The sequence below is a fragment of the Alosa pseudoharengus genome, unplaced genomic scaffold, assembly GCF_046254945.1.
Source record: "Alosa pseudoharengus isolate Yale_2024_CS ecotype anadromous, Long Island Sound unplaced genomic scaffold, YU_APseudo_1.1 YU_APseudo_1.1_scf_2, whole genome shotgun sequence".
In the NCBI taxonomy this organism is placed as follows: Eukaryota; Metazoa; Chordata; class Actinopteri; order Clupeiformes; family Clupeidae; genus Alosa; species Alosa pseudoharengus.
In genome coordinates this window covers 33942284-33961539 of record NW_027468663.1, presented here as the reverse complement: position 1 = coordinate 33961539, position 19256 = coordinate 33942284, and the positions used below count along the sequence as shown (strand labels likewise).

At 45.4% G+C, this 19256-nt stretch overlaps 1 protein-coding gene across 2 annotated transcripts in view; it reads right to left on the bottom strand.

Moving 5' to 3' along the window:
• Nucleotides 1–4876: 4876 nt before the first annotated feature.
• The window catches only part of rnf24 (ring finger protein 24), a 37903-nt gene continuing 23523 nt past the window's right edge, over nt 4877–19256 (bottom strand). For both annotated transcript variants that reach the window (XM_076294727.1, XM_076294726.1), the window contains exons 4-6: nt 18713–18754; nt 11453–11532; nt 4877–9632 (exon numbers count right to left, since the gene is read on the bottom strand). In XM_076294727.1, coding sequence (XP_076150842.1) covers nt 9491–9632; nt 11453–11532; nt 18713–18754 — 264 coding nt within the window. In that variant the 3' untranslated portion in view covers nt 4877–9490. The remainder of the gene's footprint in view (nt 9633–11452; nt 11533–18712; nt 18755–19256) is intronic.

Here is a 19256-nt window from a genome sequence, read left to right as displayed (position 1 = left end):
TGTGGTGTTATCGCTCTCACACTCTCATACTGGTCACTGGAAATTCAACATGGCACCTTATGGCAAAGAACTCTCTGAGGTTCTGAAAAAAATAATTGTTGCTCTACATAAAGATGGCTAGGATATAAGAAGATTGCCAACACCCTGAAACTGAGCTGCAGCACGGTGGCCAAGACCATACAGCGGTTTAACAGGACAGGTTCCACTCAGAACAGGCCTCGCCATGGCCGACCAAAGAAGTTGAGTGCACATACTCAGCGTCATATCCAGATGTTGTCTTTGGAAAATAGACGTATGAGTGATGCCAGCATTGCTGCAGAGGTTGAAGGGGTGGGGGTCAGCCTGTCAGTGCTCAGATCATACACTGCACACTGCATCAAATTGGTCTGCATGGCTGTCGTCCCAGAAGGAAGCCTCTTCTAAAGATGATGCACAACAAAGCCCGCAAATAGTTTGCTGAAGACAAGGAGACTAAGGACATGGATAACTGTAACCATGTCCTGTGGTCTGATGAGACCAAGATAAACTTATTTGATACAGATGGTGTCAAGTGTGTGTGGCGGGAACCAGGTGAGGAGGACAAAGACAAGTGTGTCTTGCCTACAGTCAAGAATGGTGGTGGGAGTGTCATGGTCTGGGGCTGCATTAGTGCTGCACTGGGGAGCTACAGTTCATTGAGGGAACCATGAATGCCAACATGTACTGTGACATACTGAAGCAGAACATGATCCCCTCCCTCGGAAACTGGGCCGTAGGGCAGTATTCCAGAATGATAACGACCCCAAACACACCTCCAAGACGACCACTGCCTCGCTAAAGAAGCTGAGGGTAAAGGTGATGGACTGGCCAAGCATTATTCCAGACCTAAAACCTATTGAGCATCTGTGGGGCATCCTCAAATGGAAGATGGAGGAGTGCAAGGTCTCTAACCAGCTCCATGATGTCGCCATGGAGTGGAAGAGGATTCCAGTGTCAACCTGTGAAGCTCTGGTGAATTCCATGGCCAAGAGGGTTAAGGCACTGCTGGAAAATAATGGTGGCCACACAAAATATTAACACTTTAGGCACAATTTGGACATTTTCACTTAGAGGTGTACTCACTTTTGGTGCCAGCGGTTTAGACATTAATGGCTGTGTGTTGAGTTATTTTGAGGGGACAGCACATGTACACTGTTATACAAGCTGTACACTCACTACTTTACATTGTAGCAAAGTGTTATTTCTTCAGTGTTGTCCCATGAAAAGATATAATAAAATATTTACAAAAATATTAACTCAGTTAATCCTCATGAGTTTTACATTTTGTTGATCACCATCCACTCTCCGCATTGGACTCTCTCTCTCTCTCTCTCTCTCTCTCTCTCTCTCTCTCTCTCTCTCACACACACACACACACACACACTTGACACACTGACACACTTGACACACACACTTGTGTAACACACTGGTATTATAATCACAGATAGTTTTGTCTCAACATGGTGTGTGTGAGAAAGGACATTTTGCATGTGTGTGTATTTGTGCGTGTGTGTGTGAGAGAGACAGAGACAGAGAGAGACAGTATCAGTGAAGGTGTGAATTTTATTTGTAAGTGTGTGCATATGTGTTTGTGTGGATGTGGATGGTTGTGAATGTGTTTGTGAGAGAGTCAATGTGCATAGATGTGTGTGTGAGTGGTTGTGAATGTGTTTGTGAGAGAGTCAATGTGCATAAATGTGTGTGTGTGTGTGTGTGAGAGAGAGATAGATAGATAGAGAAAAGAGTGTCCAACATTGAGGGTGGACAGCGAGCAACATGTAAAACTCATGAGTACAACATAACTAGTGTCAAGCCTTAGAAACTACCTCCGACTACAGGAGGTGCAGCATAGCACTCTATGCGGGCATATCTCCAGACCAGAGATTGGCTACTGCTATAAAATCCATCACTAGATGTCTTTGAGTGTGGATAGAAACAAGGAGAACATGATTATGCACCAGTCACACCAGATCCCATTGCACCAGACTACCTTCTGAAGTTTGTCAGCTGCAACTGTGCAGGCGTCTGTGACACTCTCAGGTGCTGCTTTAAAAAGCAAGGAGTCAAGTGTATTTCTGCTTGTTGGAACTGTCATGGTAACTCTTGCCAGAATATCAACCAGCCAGAAGATAACAGGAGTGAGGAGAGTTGAAGGATGAGGTTTGTTAAATTTTAAACTGATTAAGAAAGTTTTGTTTTGTAATTGTTCAATTAAACCACTTGTTATGGATTTTTTATGGACTTCATTTTTACTCAAAACTAATGGCTGGGATAGATTCAGCACCCCTAAAACCCCCTAGTTAGACATCTCAAAAGCTAATATTGGTCAACAAAATGTTCTCATTATTTTTGCCCAGTCCCTCTGGGCACCCCAAACTTGATGGGCTCTCCAGGTGTTTCCCCGAGGATTTGGCCGTGGATAAATTGGGAGGTGTTACTAGACACCTATAGGAACACATAGTAAAAAAAGCTATTGGTACGATTTTGTTTTGCAGATTGGCGAAAAAAAAAGCCTAACTTTCCCTAACTAGGAGGAGATCATGCTGTTTCTCAAGAACCCTATTAAGTGTCTTCCTGTATGAGAGCTCCATAAAATTCCAGAGAACGTGGGAGCAGAATGCCTTTGAGACTTCTTCCAAACAGCAGAGCAGAGACGTAGAGAGAGATATCTATCAATCTATGAGGAGAAATGCTGAACTCTTAGATGACTGAGGACTGATTCTGTCTTACAACCCCAAAACAGAAAAAGTTGGGACGTTGTGTAAAATGTGAATAAAAACAGAATGTAATAATCTGCAAATTTCTTAAACTCATATTTGGTTGCCAAAAGGATACAGACAACATATCAAATAAATACCAGCAACATGTTTCAAAAAAAGTTGGGACGGGGTAACAAAATGCTGGAAAAGTTGTGTAATGATAAAGAAAACAAAAGGAAGAATGTTTCACAACTAATTAGGGTAACTGGCAACACGATTGGGTATTTTAAAAAAGCGCATCCCAGAGAGGCAGGGTCTCTTAGAAGTAAAGATGTAGGGGTATTCATCCCTCTGTGTAAACCTGTGTGCACAAATGATGAAACAATGTCATCTTCATGCTTCTTCACATGAAATTGTGACATATTTAGGGAGTTCATCATCTACAGGACATAATATTATTAAAACATTCAGAGAATCCAGAGAAATCTTTGCAAACAAGGGAAAGAGCTGAAAAACAAATTGGATGGCTGTGGTCTTTTGGACCTCAGATGGCACTGCATCAACACCAGACCTGTTTCCAGACCTGTCATTGTATGGGCTCAGGAAAACCTCTGATAACCATTGTCTATGTGCCCAGTTTGATACTCAATTCAAAAACTGCAGCCAAAATTGTAACAGCTAAAATTGTATTGAGACATGATACAGACAATGCCACCCTCTTATTTGGGCCTGAGCTTGTTTAGAATGGACTGAGGTAACATGGAAAAAGGTCCTGTGGTTAGACCAATCAAAGTTTTCCATTCTTTTTGGAAATCATTGACTCATCTGGGCTAAAGAGAGGGCCTATCCAAGTATTCAACCTATCCAACTTGTTTTAGCGCTCAGTTCGAAACCCAACCTCTATGACGGTGTGGAGGAGCATTAGTGCCTACAGCATGAGCATCTTGCACATTTGGCAGAGCACAATCAATTCTGAATAATGTATACAGGTTTTGAGCAACATATACTGCCATCCACATATTTAAATAGTATTTCTCCATAGAGGAAGAGTCCAGGTGCTAAGATGGCCTGTCTGCAGTCCAGATTTCTCAAATTATGTGCATAATGGAATGAAAAGCATGACCCCATACTGTTGAGCAACTGAAATCCTATCGGGGAGTAATGGGACAACATTTCATTCTCAAAACTGTAGCAAATGGTCTCCTCAGTTCCTAAACATTTACAGAATTGTGTTAAATGAAGAAGTGAAGCAGTACAGTGGTAAACATGCTCGTGTCCCAACTTTTTTTGAAACATGTTGCTGGCATCAAATTCAAAATTAACGTATACATTCCATGAAATAGTCCAAAGTTTCATTTTTAATATTTGATATGTTGTCTTTGTCCTTTTTGCTGCTAAATATGGGTTTATGAGACTTGTATATTGTGGCATTCTGTTTTTATTTGCATTTTACACAACGTCCCAACTTTTTCTGTTTTGTTTTAGATAGATAGATAGATACTTTATTGATCCCCAAGGGGGAATTCAAGGTGTGTGTGTGTGTGTGTGTGGTGGGAGCGGCGAAATTCAAGTCTTTGTTGGCGTTGGTGCTTCTGCTGACCTGCTCGATAGACAGTAAGCATGGACGGAGAGGGGGTCCTGCAGATGCTCTGCCAATATATGTTCTGCTCCCATTGTAGGGTGGTACTCAAACTATCACAGGATCTGTGACATGGCTTTGGCTAGAAAGGCAGGTCAGCCAAGTCCCAGTGGGTCAGAGGCGGGGCCTTATTTTGGCTAGTGACCACATCTCTCCACCTCCCTGTTGAGAATGTCCTATACTGGAACCAAGGTGACACTGCACAGCATGTCCCTGACAGCTACTGTGGTGTCGTTACACAGAACAGAACATGCATTATGTAACATACACACACACACACACACACTCAGCCCATGGCAAGTATCAGACTGGCAGTGTACCAACATTGTGCGACCTTTCACTAATCGTATTAAAAGGGGCGCAGTGCTGCACCCTGCTATATGAGCCACTACGAGCCACTACGAGGGCCGCTCTGATCCCCTGAGAGTTCCACACCATTTCCTCTGGCACAGCCACGGGATCAAGAGAAAGAAACACAAAGGCACCATTATTTCCAAAAAAAAAATTGGTAATTTTATTTACAGTTCAAGTCAACCACATGCAACATTTTTTCAAATGAAAAGAACATGAAATTAGCAAAAAAGTAATGCATCTCATTTTTAATTTCCCTCCAAAATAGCAATTAAATATACAAAAATAGAGCTTACAAATACTGTACAGCAAATGTCTCCAAAATATTCTGCTGCAGAATTCTTAGTTTTACAAACATGTCTGTGAGGATCACAAACATAATCAGTGTTAACACAAGCAGGAAGTGTCGGGTGGGACACGGACTAAGGACGGCGGGGGATGGGGGGTCATGGGCAGGCTTGGTGGTGGGGGGGGGGGGGATTAGGGTAGGGGGGCGGGACTAGTTAAAAGTAGGGGTGAAGCTTGACACTGAATAAATATACAACACACTATGTAAACAGGAGCAGTACAGAGATAGAATTTGTGTGTGTGTGTGTGTGTGTGTGTGTGTGTGTGTGTGTGTGTGGTAGGAGCGGTGAATGGGGGAGGGCTGGCAGGGTGAAAAAATATTTAAGGCCCAAAACTGAGCAGTTGTTCACTTCTAACATTTCCAACTCTTTTCTCCGACTGAGTTCGGAGCCAGATTGCTGAGATCTCCGCCAGCGTGGAGCAGTGGTCTGGAACCTCAGTGTTGTGCAAGCCGCACCTCATTACATCACAGCCCCTCCACCTGAGTGCAAACGCTCTGTTATTCTTTCCTGTGTGGAACTGGGCAGATGTGACGGACATGACACTGTCACAGCTACCAGAGGGAGCCACAGGGGCCGTTCAGTGAGCTGTGGGGGCTCTTCTGCACTACTGATAGATAGCCAACTCAAGCATTTCATCCTGCCCATGAAGTCATTTGGCAATTAGTACATTACAGCTGTCATTCATGCACCAATACACTGGGGCAACTGCACCAGTTGTGTTAAGATGAGGGTGATATGGAGCAAGACAGTTAAGAACTAACTAAGGCAGTCACAACTATCAGTCTGAGATTTTAGCTGGATTAGATGACATAGGCCAGATGTGAGTGGCATTATCCATGAAGCATTAAAGTCATTAACCTTCAAACTTTCAAATTGCTAGCAAACCTAGTTTGGCCTTTATAAAGCTATGAAGAATCACTTTCTTGTATGAATGTGGTAGGCAATTCCAATATGCTCAACATGGGTATATATATTTTATGGACAGACAACATGAATTCAAAGACTTTCCATCATATCTACACTAGTACACAACCAAGGATTGGCAAGCAGCCTCACTTACAAAAACACTTATGAGGTAATCACATGTAGTTATCTTGGTACACATTGATATCTAGGGAGCTGCTATATCTATTTAAAGGTAATCAAATGGGCTTTGTGGAACGATCATCAATTGATCCATTTAAGGACTGCCATTGGAAATGGACATAATTGTACCAATTCAAAATGTCTATCTGCCTATCATCAGTTTCAGAATAGTTTTGATCAAATTTTGCTGGCAAATGCAGTGTGTGTTTTGCTATGGCTGGACCAACCGGATACACTCCTACTCAACTCCTGCTTTCACTCCTCTATGCAGTTTACAGTCAGACCAGTGGCACAGTCACATGCCATTCACATTATCCTCTCCTCATTATACTCTGTTGTACCTTACTCAACATACAATCAGTGACAAACCGACACTTTCAAAAGAAATAAGACTTTCAATTTAAATCACATGACTCACTTGGGATTTCAGTTGTGCTGGGTTTCTCAAAATAAAATCCCTGAAGCCTGGTTTTGCTTCAAGGGGACTTCGGGGAGACACATGTGTTGTGTTATAGCAAAAGTGAAACTGGAAGTGAAGTGAAAATGTACCAAACAATCCCATCATGTGTCTTCTTTAGGTTTACAATTTTCCCAGTCCACAATCCACCACAGTAGTGTACGTTGCTTCACAAACATGGACAAAACACATGACACAATCACATACATCAGTAACGCACAAAGCTCCAATTCACAACCTGCACCCAGAAACATAAAAGACATTATTTTGTAGTCACATACAAATCATGTCAATGAGTACAATGGAGCTTGTATGGATACAGTTTGGCTTTCCTAGGGGTATTCTGCTATTTCTCAACCTTATGTGGTATATAAGGACTCACTGTAGAGATCTTTCTTTAAGCTCAGGCTATCTAAGGAGAAGGTCCATCTCACCTAAATGCAATGTTTGGCAGTGAGAATGCCTGCCTAGAGGAAGGCATCTACATCAGAGAAGACACAAAAAAACATACCCACCTATTAAGACAGATTACACTTTCGAACCAGTCAACTAGTGAAGTGTAACATAGTGTCACTAAAAGGAGAAGCTTATGATCTTATCATAATCTCATGCTTGTTCATTCAGAGGCAAATGACAGGCCATTATGCACAAAGGTGATTACAATCTAGTCTACTCTCCCCTCTGACTCTCTGATGACAAAAAAGAGCACCTGAAACACTTCGTACCAAAAACGTGCGCTTTCGTCCACACCAGCTCTGTGCTGGCAGGGAATGAGGCCGCTGTAACGAGAGGCCAACACAAAGGACCCTGTTGGTAGAGGGGTGGGCGTGGAGGTACACAAAAGCAGTAGCAGAGAGGGGAATGAGCCAGAATAAGGGCTCAGAAAGGCAGCTATTCTCTGGGGAGAATTAAAACGCTGCCTCACCTGCTGACCGTAGCCTCCACAGGCTCGGCACCGAGCCACACAGAGGGGCCGACGTCACGGACGTGCGGGCTGAGCCAGGGCCCATTGAGAACTGGGCCAGTGGCCCTTTGTACCGGGGCCCACACAAAGAGCCCCAGGAGGGCCGCACAAGCCCGCTGATATGCTGAGCTCGGCTGGAATGTCACAGGGCCTGACACCTACAATCAGTCTTCTGTCTAAAAGAAGTCCTCCTAGGGACTCACACAGCTTTAAACAGACCACAGCCCCATATAGGGCTCTGTCCACAGGGATCACCAAAAAGCCCAAATTCAGGAGTAAGTGTGATATTAAATAGAGATGTAGTAAATAACCAGATCACATTGGTCGAGACAGAAAGGGCAACAGTGCTCCAGGATGATCCTGATGCTGTGAGACAAGAGGCTGATATTTGAGTATTTGAGTGACATGTCCATAGCACCAGCAGTTTTCCCCATTTCTCCTGAAATCAAAAGCCAGATGAGGCAACTTTTGTTGTTTTGACATGATCTTTCTGTCAAACAATTTGACTAACCCTGTCGCTGTTGGGGAGGTTGGTGACCTGCTGCTGTTCGCACCACAGACATTAGGGTCCTGCTCTTCCTGTTTGGCCTCTTATAGGAAGTGATTAGAGATGCTTTGTACCGAAACTAACCATACTCATAGCCACCAGCACCCATGAGTGCTGCTGCACTTCTCTGATGTGTTCGGAGGAGAGGGAGTTTCCACAGAGGGCCGAGCAGCCTAAAGGCAGCTTGGGTCAGTTTGTGCTCAATGTTAGCACGTAGCACATCCTTCACATGAGACACACGTACACTCACACATAAACACACACCAAGCTGCAGATGTCAGCACAGGCATGCTAGTGTAACGTTACATCTGGGGTCAGTCAGTGACATGCTGACCAGCTGTCTCTCCTAAATACTTCACATTCACATTTAGATGGTCTGCCTCAGGGTCAGCCTGGCCTAAAACTTTGCATACTCAAACACAAACACACACATCAACTGTTCCACAGTTTCCTTCTGCATTCTGCATATATTCTGTGTGTGTGTATTTGTGCATGAGACCACCAATAAGTGTTCTGAATCCTACTTCCTGCTCTTTCCATCGGGAGGTTAGTATCCCTTTGAGATTATCAATAATATGTTTATATAAATGTATCTTTGCTTCATTGCTTCTTTAAATCAATGTCCCAACTAACCAAAACCAAACTGATGTGGCTCTGTACACAATAACTAAAGAAAAATAAAAGAAAAAAGTAATACAATTAATCAACTGTAATAAAATATAAAATATGACCTTGCTACTACCTTCACAAGCAATTAAGGTTGAGTTCTCATAAAGTGCTTGTTAAAAAAACGTTCATTAAAAATGCAGCCGTTTTTCCATTTTTAATATGTAGTTTTGTAGTCTGCGGTTTTGTTCTTTTGTTGTTTTAGTTCTCTTGTTTTCTAGTCTTCTTGTGCTGGTGTCCCCAGAAAAGTGCTTTGGTTGTGAAAACAGTCAGATTGACCACCACTTGGCCGCAGAGAAAAAAAAGGGAAGAAAAATGAAACTGAACGCAGGTGGAGAAGAGTCATGAATATTCATAAATAGTGAATTCCTCTTTTGTTTCTTCTTTGTCTTTTGTCGTTAGTGTGTTTGTATTTGTGTTTGTGTGTGTGTGTGTGTGTGTGTGCGTGTGTGTGTGTGTGTGTGTGTGTGTGTGTGTGTGAACCCACATGGGCAGAGCAACGCGTCAGGTGGTGGGATTTCAGCAGCTCGGATGACGCTGCATAGAAACAGGAGTTCTCCTTCGTCTGTCCCGGGCTGTGTGCACGTGTACCTGTACAGGTGAGTGGGCGAGTGAGTGTGGCAGGGTCAGGTCTCGTGGGAGCAGGGGGAGGGAGGCGGAGCACGTGGCAGCGGGGAGGGGTGGTGGTGGTGGTGGTGGCGGCAGCAGCGGCGCTACACCAGGTTCTCCACCCCCGGTAGAGGCTGCTGCATGGGGCCCTGCGGCTCAGGGCTGCCCTGCTGCTGTGCCAGCTGTAAGACGGGCATGTTGCACAGCGGGCACACCTTCCTCACCTCCAGCCACTTAATGAGGCACCTGAGAGAGAGGGGGAGAGAGAGAGAGAGAGAGAGGAAGAGAGAGAGGAAGAGAGAGAGATGAGCTAGAGCTTCTTCCTGCCATTGATTTCACAGAATAAGCAGATATAAGTAAATGAAGCCTTGTGCATTTCTGTTGTTCTCCATCAACAGTGGCAGTGGGCATAGTGGGCTCTTTCACTGGCTCTCTCCTGGAGCAGAGTGAACAAAGGTCCCTCACACAGCTCAGGGTCAGGGTCAGTGTGGGGGACAGTGTGCATGTGGACAGGCTGCCACTCACTAACAATGGCGCTGAGGGAAGAATCTGTGTGGGAGAGTGGAGACACTGAACACAAAGGTTCTCATACTTGTAGAGATGCAGATTTACTCCAACCCACCGCCCGTAAGCAGAGGGTGAGACACAGACAGAGAGAGAGAGATAGAGAGGGGGAGAGAAAGAGAGAGAGAAAGATAGAGAGGGGGAGAGAAAGAGAGAAAGAGAGAAAGAAATGCGCTTCTATCATAATGCACGTGAGTCAGGGAGCGCTGCGCGCTCACAGCTGGTGAATAATTTACTGTGGGTCTGCAGCTATTTTGGGCCCCCATCTCCCACAGGGCAGCACTGCACAGCAGCACTGAGAGGGAAGAGCTGAGCTGGCCAGAGCAGAGAGGAGGACCGTGTGGAGGACACCCACGGAAGGGGTCAAGGGGACATTACCCAATGGGGAGATGGTGGACAAAAAGAACTTGTGTACAAAATGTGTGTGTGTGTATGTATGTATGTATGTGTGTGTGTGTGTGTGTGTGTGTGTGTGTGTGTGTGTGTGTGTGTGTGTGTGTGTGTGTGTGTGTGTGTGTGCGTGTGTGTGTATGTGTGTGTGTGTGTGATTGTCCATCAGTCTGTCTAGAGTAGATAAGCATGTCTACAGCAGACTCACTGAGTGTGTTTTCATCTTCCTCTGTATATGTTGAGTTCACGTGAGCGTGTGCCGTGTAAGTTGTGTGTATGGGTCGAGTGAGTGACTGCTGTCTGAGTTGTATGTGTTTGGTCAGTCGGTCAGTGTGGTCTGCCCCTGTGACCTGCAATGATGCTTCTCAGAAGAATGTGAGTCTGTTTTCTTGTGAGCAAGTGTGTTCAAGTGTGCGAGGAAGGCTACGTCAGCTCTGTTTATATGGACAGCGAGTGGACCCTCCCCACTCATGTGACATGTGGGGCTGTTGTAAAGTGGGCCATGGCAGGGGCCTCTCTCTCGCTGATAAACAGGCCAAGACTAATGGCCAGTCGGGAGAGGCACAGGGCCCCCCGCCACTACACTCACCATACATCAAGAGCCGCTCTGTGTTCAACGCAAGCATGGAGACAGGCACACACACCTACACACCATCCGTACCACATATAAACACTGACCTCCATTCACTACTACTAATACACACACAGAATAATATGCACACACTCACACATGAAGAGTACGGCATAAATAAAGGTGTACGTACACACTCCTACCCATACATACTGACACTCATTTATTAATGTACACAGACACACAATCCCACCATCCCACACATGCACTTAGTCATTCTTCCACACTCTTATGTGTGTGTGTGTGTGTGTGTGTGTGTGTGTGTGTGTGTGTGTGTGTGTGTGTGTGTGTGTGTGTGTGTGTGCGCGTAAACTGATGGGTGGGATGTACTGGGCTGACAAAGGCCAGACCAGGAAACCAGGTCATCTGGGCAACACACTATTTCAGTGTGTGTGTGTGTGTGTGTGTTTGTGTGTGTGTGTGAGAGAGATAGAGAGAGAGAGCGAGCGAGAGAGAGAGAAGAGAGAAAGAATACACTTACTTCCTATGAAAGGCATGTTTACAAGGGCAGATCCCCAGTTCATCTTTCTGTTTGAATTCCTCCAAGCACACCGCACAGATCTGCAGGGAACAAAAAGATATGAGAACATACTTAGCCGGGAGAGTCATACTGAGTCTGTGTCAGTCAGTCATCAACATCAACATCATCAACATTTATTATTTAACCTTACAGCAAGGCCAGGCTAAAGGGCAGACTCTGCCTACAGCTGAGTGTTTCTCTACTCGGCTTCGTGCTTTGCCGCAGACGGTGGGAGAGGGTTTCCCCCTGAAAGCATCAAACATGGAGGAGCACCAAAAGAGCACCAGATCTTCTCTGTCACATGAAAGGCACGAAGCGCGCACTGATGTGAATGGAGCTTGGCTGTGAGGAGGAGATCTCAAAGAGCGCCAGGCTGTGATTCTACGAGGGTGCCTCTCCTCTTTGATCTGTGAGGACTTGTCTCCCAGAGCCACCCTCCCCCTCAGAAGCGATCACTTAAGTTAACAGACTTGAATGGCAAAATGCAAATAAGCTGAGGCTGCCTGTGGGAAGTACCTTGCGATTAAAGCCAGAACATGGCCTAACGTAAAGGACATCGGTTTCGTTATAGATGCGAGTGCAGAGCAGAACATGCCTGAGCATGCAGCAGGATGATAGTCTATTACACCTTAATCCACACTGTCCCACCACAGCACTGAGTGACCACCACCAGATAGGCAGAATAACCACATGGGGTTTCAGTTCAACAGTGATGTAACACCGAGAGTGGCCAGGGGACGCAATACTTTCTTCCTTTACTCCTCTTTGGAGAGGCATTGGAAAGAGAATTACATAACACACTGTGAACTCATGTCCTGGCTGGATCTGCCTCGTATCCGACACACCCTACTGGAAACCCTGGACAAGCATCCAAATCAGAGGCACGCCACACGCACACACGCACACACGCAAACACACACACACACACACACACACACATACAAACATGCACACACACACAGAGCCGTGGAGGCTGAGGGCTTGGTGAATAATAGTGCCAAGTTCGCTCATGGCATAAACAAGCCGTCAAGGAAAACAAACAGTATGAAGCAAGGCCTCTGAGCCAGCGTACTCATCATGGGAACTGCCTCGCCTCCAAACTCACCCTCTCAACTGCTACTCGCTCTCAAATGTTCAAACGCTAATAACGAAAATGTCAACATTGATAATCAAATAAGTAAGCGTTGTTTTTATTCCATTATTGATGATAACTCCTGGATTAAATCAATCTTGTGACCTTATGTAAAGCATGACCAAAGAGATTAACAATAATATATTAAGTGCTGTATAGTACTGATACAGTCTAAAAGTAGTCTAAAAGGAGTAAGATATCACTAAGGAGAGTTAATGAGAGTAGGTTATTTCCTTCATTTCTGACAGTTGTTTCCAAACTGCACCATGTAACAACATTGCCCAGTTCAGTATCTGACTGTTATTCTACACAGCTATTCTAGATCCCTGTCCTTCGGGGACCCATGCAGAACACGTAGATTTACTACACCGCACTGCAACTACGTTACCATAAGTTAGTCAAGGTAAATACGGTGAGTGCTATTATACTACAAGGGCCTTAAGGCCAACGCCCACTGGCGGCGGCGGACGCACATCAAGTAATGCCAAAGTTTAGAATTCCATTACTTGGAAAGGAGCAAAGCCCACTGGCGGTGTCTGCTGCGCGTTGACACCATAGTTTAGAAAATTGTTGAGAGTCAAATCCATAGACGCGAAATTGTTCTATCTCTTCAGAGTCAAATCCATACAGTAGGCGCGAATGTCATCGCCAGTGGGAGTTATGGTCAGGCACTGTGTGAATGTAGATGTCTCTATCTGTTTCTCGCTGTGTGTGTGTGTGTGTGAGTGTGTGTGCTGGCCAGGCTGTGGCTGTACAGTAAGTGTATGTGTCTGCTGGAGACACGGAGGAGCAGCAGCTGGAGAGTGAGAGTCAGTGTGTGTGTGACAGAGATGGAGAGGTAAATCACTGAGCCACAATACACCTCTTTGTGGAGAGTCTGTGTGTGTGTGTGTGTGTGTGTGTGTGTGTGTGGGGGGGGGGGGGTCACTGAAAGACCACCCAGTTACTCTGTAGAAGGTGTGAGTAGACAGTAGCAAAGACACAGTATCGTAACACCCCCAATTATCACCACTTTTGTTCGGAAATTGTAAAACAACAATGTTTTTTAACACTTCAAAATAACATTTGCTAAATGAACCTTAAATTTTTCAGTAGCCATAGGTGTGTAGATTTGAACAAAATCTGGTTTGGTTCTTAACGGTAGCATTTACTGCCTAAAATATCCGATTTTGTTTACCACGCTGGGAGTTAAAGTAATGGCCTGATGGGTCGCCTATTTACACCGTTTCAATGGCACATGAACGGTTAGATCGAGAATTCTCGTCATGAAATTAAAATTCCACTGGAGCTCTAAGCGGATGTGTACACGCAGCCTTACAACACTGTTTACAGCTCTTCGAGTCACGGTAAAATGTAATTTTTGGTACATAGCTAATTTAGATACACCTATGGTGTGGGTCCTTGCGTTTCTTTAGGAATCCGCCGTCTTGGTTTGTATAGAAATGGATATTAAGTGACACATACACGCAAGATGGCGGACATACGGGACCGACGGTAATAGGGGGAGTTCCGATAATGATATCTGGAGCAGGGATAGTGCAAAAGTTCATTGTTCTTCTGTCTGTGTTTTTGTGTGTGTGTGTGTGTGTGTGTGTGTGTGTGTCTGTATAACTAAATGTGTGCTGTGTGAGAGAGACCAGCGATGTACACTTGCATCTTTAGCTGTCAACAAAACCAGTAAAAAAGGGGGTCAGTGTATTGAGTGAATTGTTACTGAGGCTCCAGACGATCTGGAAAGGCAGTCACTGACCTGGTTTAGACACCACTGAGCCCCCATCTCTATTCATCTGCACATTCACACTCCCAATTGTGCTGGTCCAATAGCTGTTCACTGAACTGTCAAAGTGATGGGTGCACTCACAGGGCCAACATCACTCTCGCAGACAAAAACAGGGCCTTCTGCTTGCAGAAGCCACACACACACACACAAACACACATCTACACACCCGCCCACCCACACACAAACACACATCTACAGTTACACCTACACACACGCACACACACACACACACACATGTACACTTACACCTACACACACACACACACACACATACATACACACACACACACCTACACCTACACACGCACGCACACACACACACGCGGCAGTTCAATGGATGCTTGTTCCACATTTCACCTCCTTTTCCCCATTCAACCCATCTGTCCCTTCCTCCCTCTACCCTTCCTCCCGCTCTCTGCTGTGGGTATCTACTGGGGAAAGACTCAGGCCACAGAGGGTCACACACCAGGCAGGGCTCCATAGGCAGGAGCATCAGCAGCTGAATAATGCACACCCTTTGACATTGGCCTCAAACACACTAAGTTGCTTTTAAGGGAACCACTGGATGTGTGTGTGTGTGAGTGTGTGTGTGTGTGTGAGTGTGAGTGTGAGTGTATATATGTGTGTGTATGTGTGTGTGTGTGTGTGTGTGTGTGTGTGTGTGTGTGTGTGTGTGTGTGTGTGGTGTAGTGTGGTTAAAAGGGTCTGCCTGCCTTATCCTGGCGGCAGCGGCAGCAGTGGCATTTTGATAGCGCGTGAGTGAGAACGTAATGCCCATCTGCCTGACACATCAAGGTGCTGCAGACATGCTGTCCTGATCTATGCAGCTGAGGAGGGGTGTAACCGGACCTCTCCGTTACATAAGCTCAGGGGCACAAGGGACTGACCAAAAGGGGGATTGGCTCACAGCACTGCCATCCTCTGCAAAAACACTTTATGTCTACATCTCTACATTTCTCCAACTCTCTCTCTCTCTCTGTGGTGTGTGTGTGTGTGTGTGTGTGTGTGTGTGTGTGTGTGTGTGTGTGTGTGTGTGAGTGTGTGTGTGTATGGGGTAAGTGGCTGGCCATTCTCCCAGCAAGACCATAAAGTTCTTCCGCTCTGCAAGCATAAAATGACATGGCCACTAGTAACACAGCCTGGAATAGATTTCTCAATGTTTACCTCCAGAAGTTAATACAAAGAGCCTGTATCGTAGAATTCAACATTTTGGATAAGGTTATATTTAAACTCCAAAATGACGTGCCTTCTGCTAAATCACCGACTATATCTTGGACATGATTGAGGGACAATGATCCACTTAGTTAAACCTTTTGTTTTGTTTTCTTTGGACACCTGCCCGACCCTAAGCACCAAGAGACTCGTTGCTCATGTTGTTTCCCTCCCATAATTATATAAAACACACACTACAACATTTTACCAGACCCAAACTGGTCTAAACTGGATGTAGTTTACTAAGAAGATCCTGGGAAGGAATCTGCATTTCTAAATCCTTAGACCTTCTACAATAACTGCAGTAAAAAAAACTGAGATATAACGTAAACTCTACAAACCTCTTGTAAACTCCTGCAAAGTTTGTGTCCCTGTGTTTGCCTGCTGGCTGGAAAATGTGTCCCCTACTGAGTCTTAACTCTACTCTAAGTATATATACTTTTTTGATCCCGTGAGGGAAATTTGGTCACTGCATTTATCCCGATCCGTGAATTAGTGAAACACACACTAATCCCGATGCAGTGAGCTGCCTGCTACAGCGGCGCTCGGGGAGCAGTGAGGGGTTAGGTGCCTTGTTCAAGGGCACTTCAGCCGTTCCTACTGGTCGGGGTTTGAACCGGCAACCCTCCGGTTACAAGTCCAAAGCGCTAACCAGTAGGCCACAGCTGCCCACTTAGAGGATGTCCCATACAGCACTATTCTCTTCAGGCTTCCGGCAGCCCACACTGCCATCATACCAGCACTTAAATCACAGCCCAATGCGTCACTCTTACTAGTGTGACTCACAGGGGCATGGCTGGAGCACTGCTGTGACAAGGTGATCAAACTGCAGGTTAGGCCTCATTCAAGGCACTCGGCAGCACAGCGCATAGTTATTTTGAGTCCCAATTTAAGAGCCTTTGCGTCATACCAGACGCACATGCACCCACTAAGCAAGTAGGGAATAGGGTGAGGACTAGCAGGAAGCCATTACACTTTGCTAATGCAATTCAGTTCCCAATTCAGGGAATGCAGAGATTACAATAGAGAACCAAATGTTCAGTCTGATGAAACAAAGCACTCATAGCCTCATCAGGAATGAGTAATGGACAGATGCACAAACACACACAATGGGCAATTTCAGGTGTTGCTGTCCACTGCTCTACCTGTCTTTGTGGATGTAGGGCTTAGAGGGCTGGCTCTCACTGCTTTAGCATCACTGTGGCAGGAGTTCTCTGCTAAGGTGACCAGGACTCAGTGACATCACAGTCACCCCCTCTTTGGAGGTCATTGGAGAGCTCTGCTTCATATCACTCTGTGTTCTGAATGCACATGATAAGTTGAGTTATCGTGACATATTTATACCAAAACATCACACAGCAACTGTCCAGATAACTGCTTGCGTGGTAGAGGGGTATCCAGTCTTTAGCAGTGTGGATATCACATCTCTACTAGCATTTAAGTTTTGAAACTTCAAAACAACACTTGGCAACATTGTTTTTGCTCCCTGACAAGACACATAAGCGTATGATATGTATGTACTGTATGTCCCTATGTCTGGATGTTTTGTTTTGTTTTGTTACACTGGGTATCATTGCTGCGGTGTCCCTGTTGTGTTCCTGTTAAGCCACACGGTATTCCTGTGGTTTCCAACGGCCTGGTGGGTGTTATTGTTTTTCTGTGCCTGGCCACATCCCCATGCCACATACCGGAGCGCTCGCAGCGCTGTAATAACACAGAGGCGGGGGCTGCTGGCTGCCGATGCCATGCTACCGACAACTCAGCCACCACACAAGCGCTGCACTATGGGAAATTCCAGCTGGTCTCCGCTAACACACTTGGTACTTTTCATTAGTGCCCATGTGCTATGGCTAACAAACCATGGGGGGTGTGTGTGAGAGAGATAGAGAGAGAGAGAGAGAGAGAGAGAGAGAGAGAGAAAGAGAGAGAGAGAGAGAGAGCTAACAGAAAGAAAACATGAGGGAAGAGATGAGAGAGAGACAGTGTGTGAGGAGGACAGATGCTCCAAAGAGATACAAACGTATGGGCTGATATCTATGCTAATGTGTGTGTGGGTCCAGGGCATCTCTGTTGGTAGGCTTCAGCTGAGATGGGGCCATGGGGGCAGCTGGAATGACATTGGCTACAGAATAACTGTTAATCTGACCCCACAAAAATACACTGTAACTGAAACGACAAATGGCTAAATAAATTCCTTACTCATTTCCCTGCACGGTCAATCCAAGTCAAGCCTAATGTTCACACACTAAGTTTAGCTGCATGTGATTCCAGAAGGCCCCTGTACTTAACTGCACCCAGACCTACTCTTATCCACTCCCTATCCCCAGAGCCAGCCCCGTAGGAGGGTCTGTTAGCAGGCCTCCCCCTCCTCCCTCCTGTCCAGAAGGAGATTCGCTGTGCATGACATGGATACTTTAATCATGAGATCAGAGAGGAGTGGGTTTCACACTGCGGGAGTGAACACACAAACACACACACACACTCACACTCACACATACACTCACACATACACGCACGCACACACACACACTCACACTCACACATACACTCACACACACTCACACACACACATACATGCACGCACGCACACACGCACGCACACACACACACACACACACACACACACTCACAAACACACACACACACACAAACACACACACAGAAAAACAAGCTGCAGCAGAGCACAGTCTGATCAACCAGCCCAGTTGCTCAATCTCACATGGGGAACCCTCTGCTGTTGCAACCCTGTGGCCTAGGTGTGTGTTCAGTGTATCAAATAGGTCTGGAGAGGATTGCATTGCCTAGGTTATGGATGTTTACTGAAAAATGTGGCAACAAAACAAAGGTGTGACCCCCTTAGTGCTCCACTAAGTTTCGACCTCAAACACGAGGTGTTTTTACCAGATGTAAAGAACAGCTATTGTCTTAAGCTGATGATACACAAGGCAACTTTTTGAGAAGCGTTTCAGGCCAATGTTCTTAAGTATTGTGGTTCTGGCATGTTCCCATTGATATTGGGTAACCTTTTCTTTCTGGAGAACTTTTATCAGTAGGCAAATTTAGAAATTAGAGGTTGGCTCGTCAACATCACACTTACCTCATGCAAATTTAGTTCTTTGACCTTTTCCTTCTGTATAACCTGTAAGAAAATAAAGGAAATCAAAATTACAACCCAATACACTACCAAACTACAAAAACTTCCTACATAAACCATGCTTGATAACATATATATTCACATATTTATGCAAACAACAACATAACCATTGTTCAGTGAAAGGTGTGCAGTAATCAGTTGCCCAGTAGGCCTCCAAGATCGGGTTTGGAGGATTATGGACGCAACGCACATATTTTCACACCCACAACCTCACACACACACAGCTCGCTTTGGGGCTGGGCTTTCACACAATATCTGTACATGAGCTCGTCTTATGTAACCTCCTTGAGGATCCTGCTCTTTTTAATTAGCAGTTAGGGAGGTGTGTGTGTGCTGGCGTGTATGTGCGTATGTGGGTGTGTGTGTGTGTGTGTGTGTGTGTGTGTGTGTGTATGCTCGTATGCGTGACTGAGCTCGGCCACTCATTTCATGTGCACCAACTCCTGCAGGAGGTGCTTTGTTAGAGATCCGAAGTGGACATGAGCTG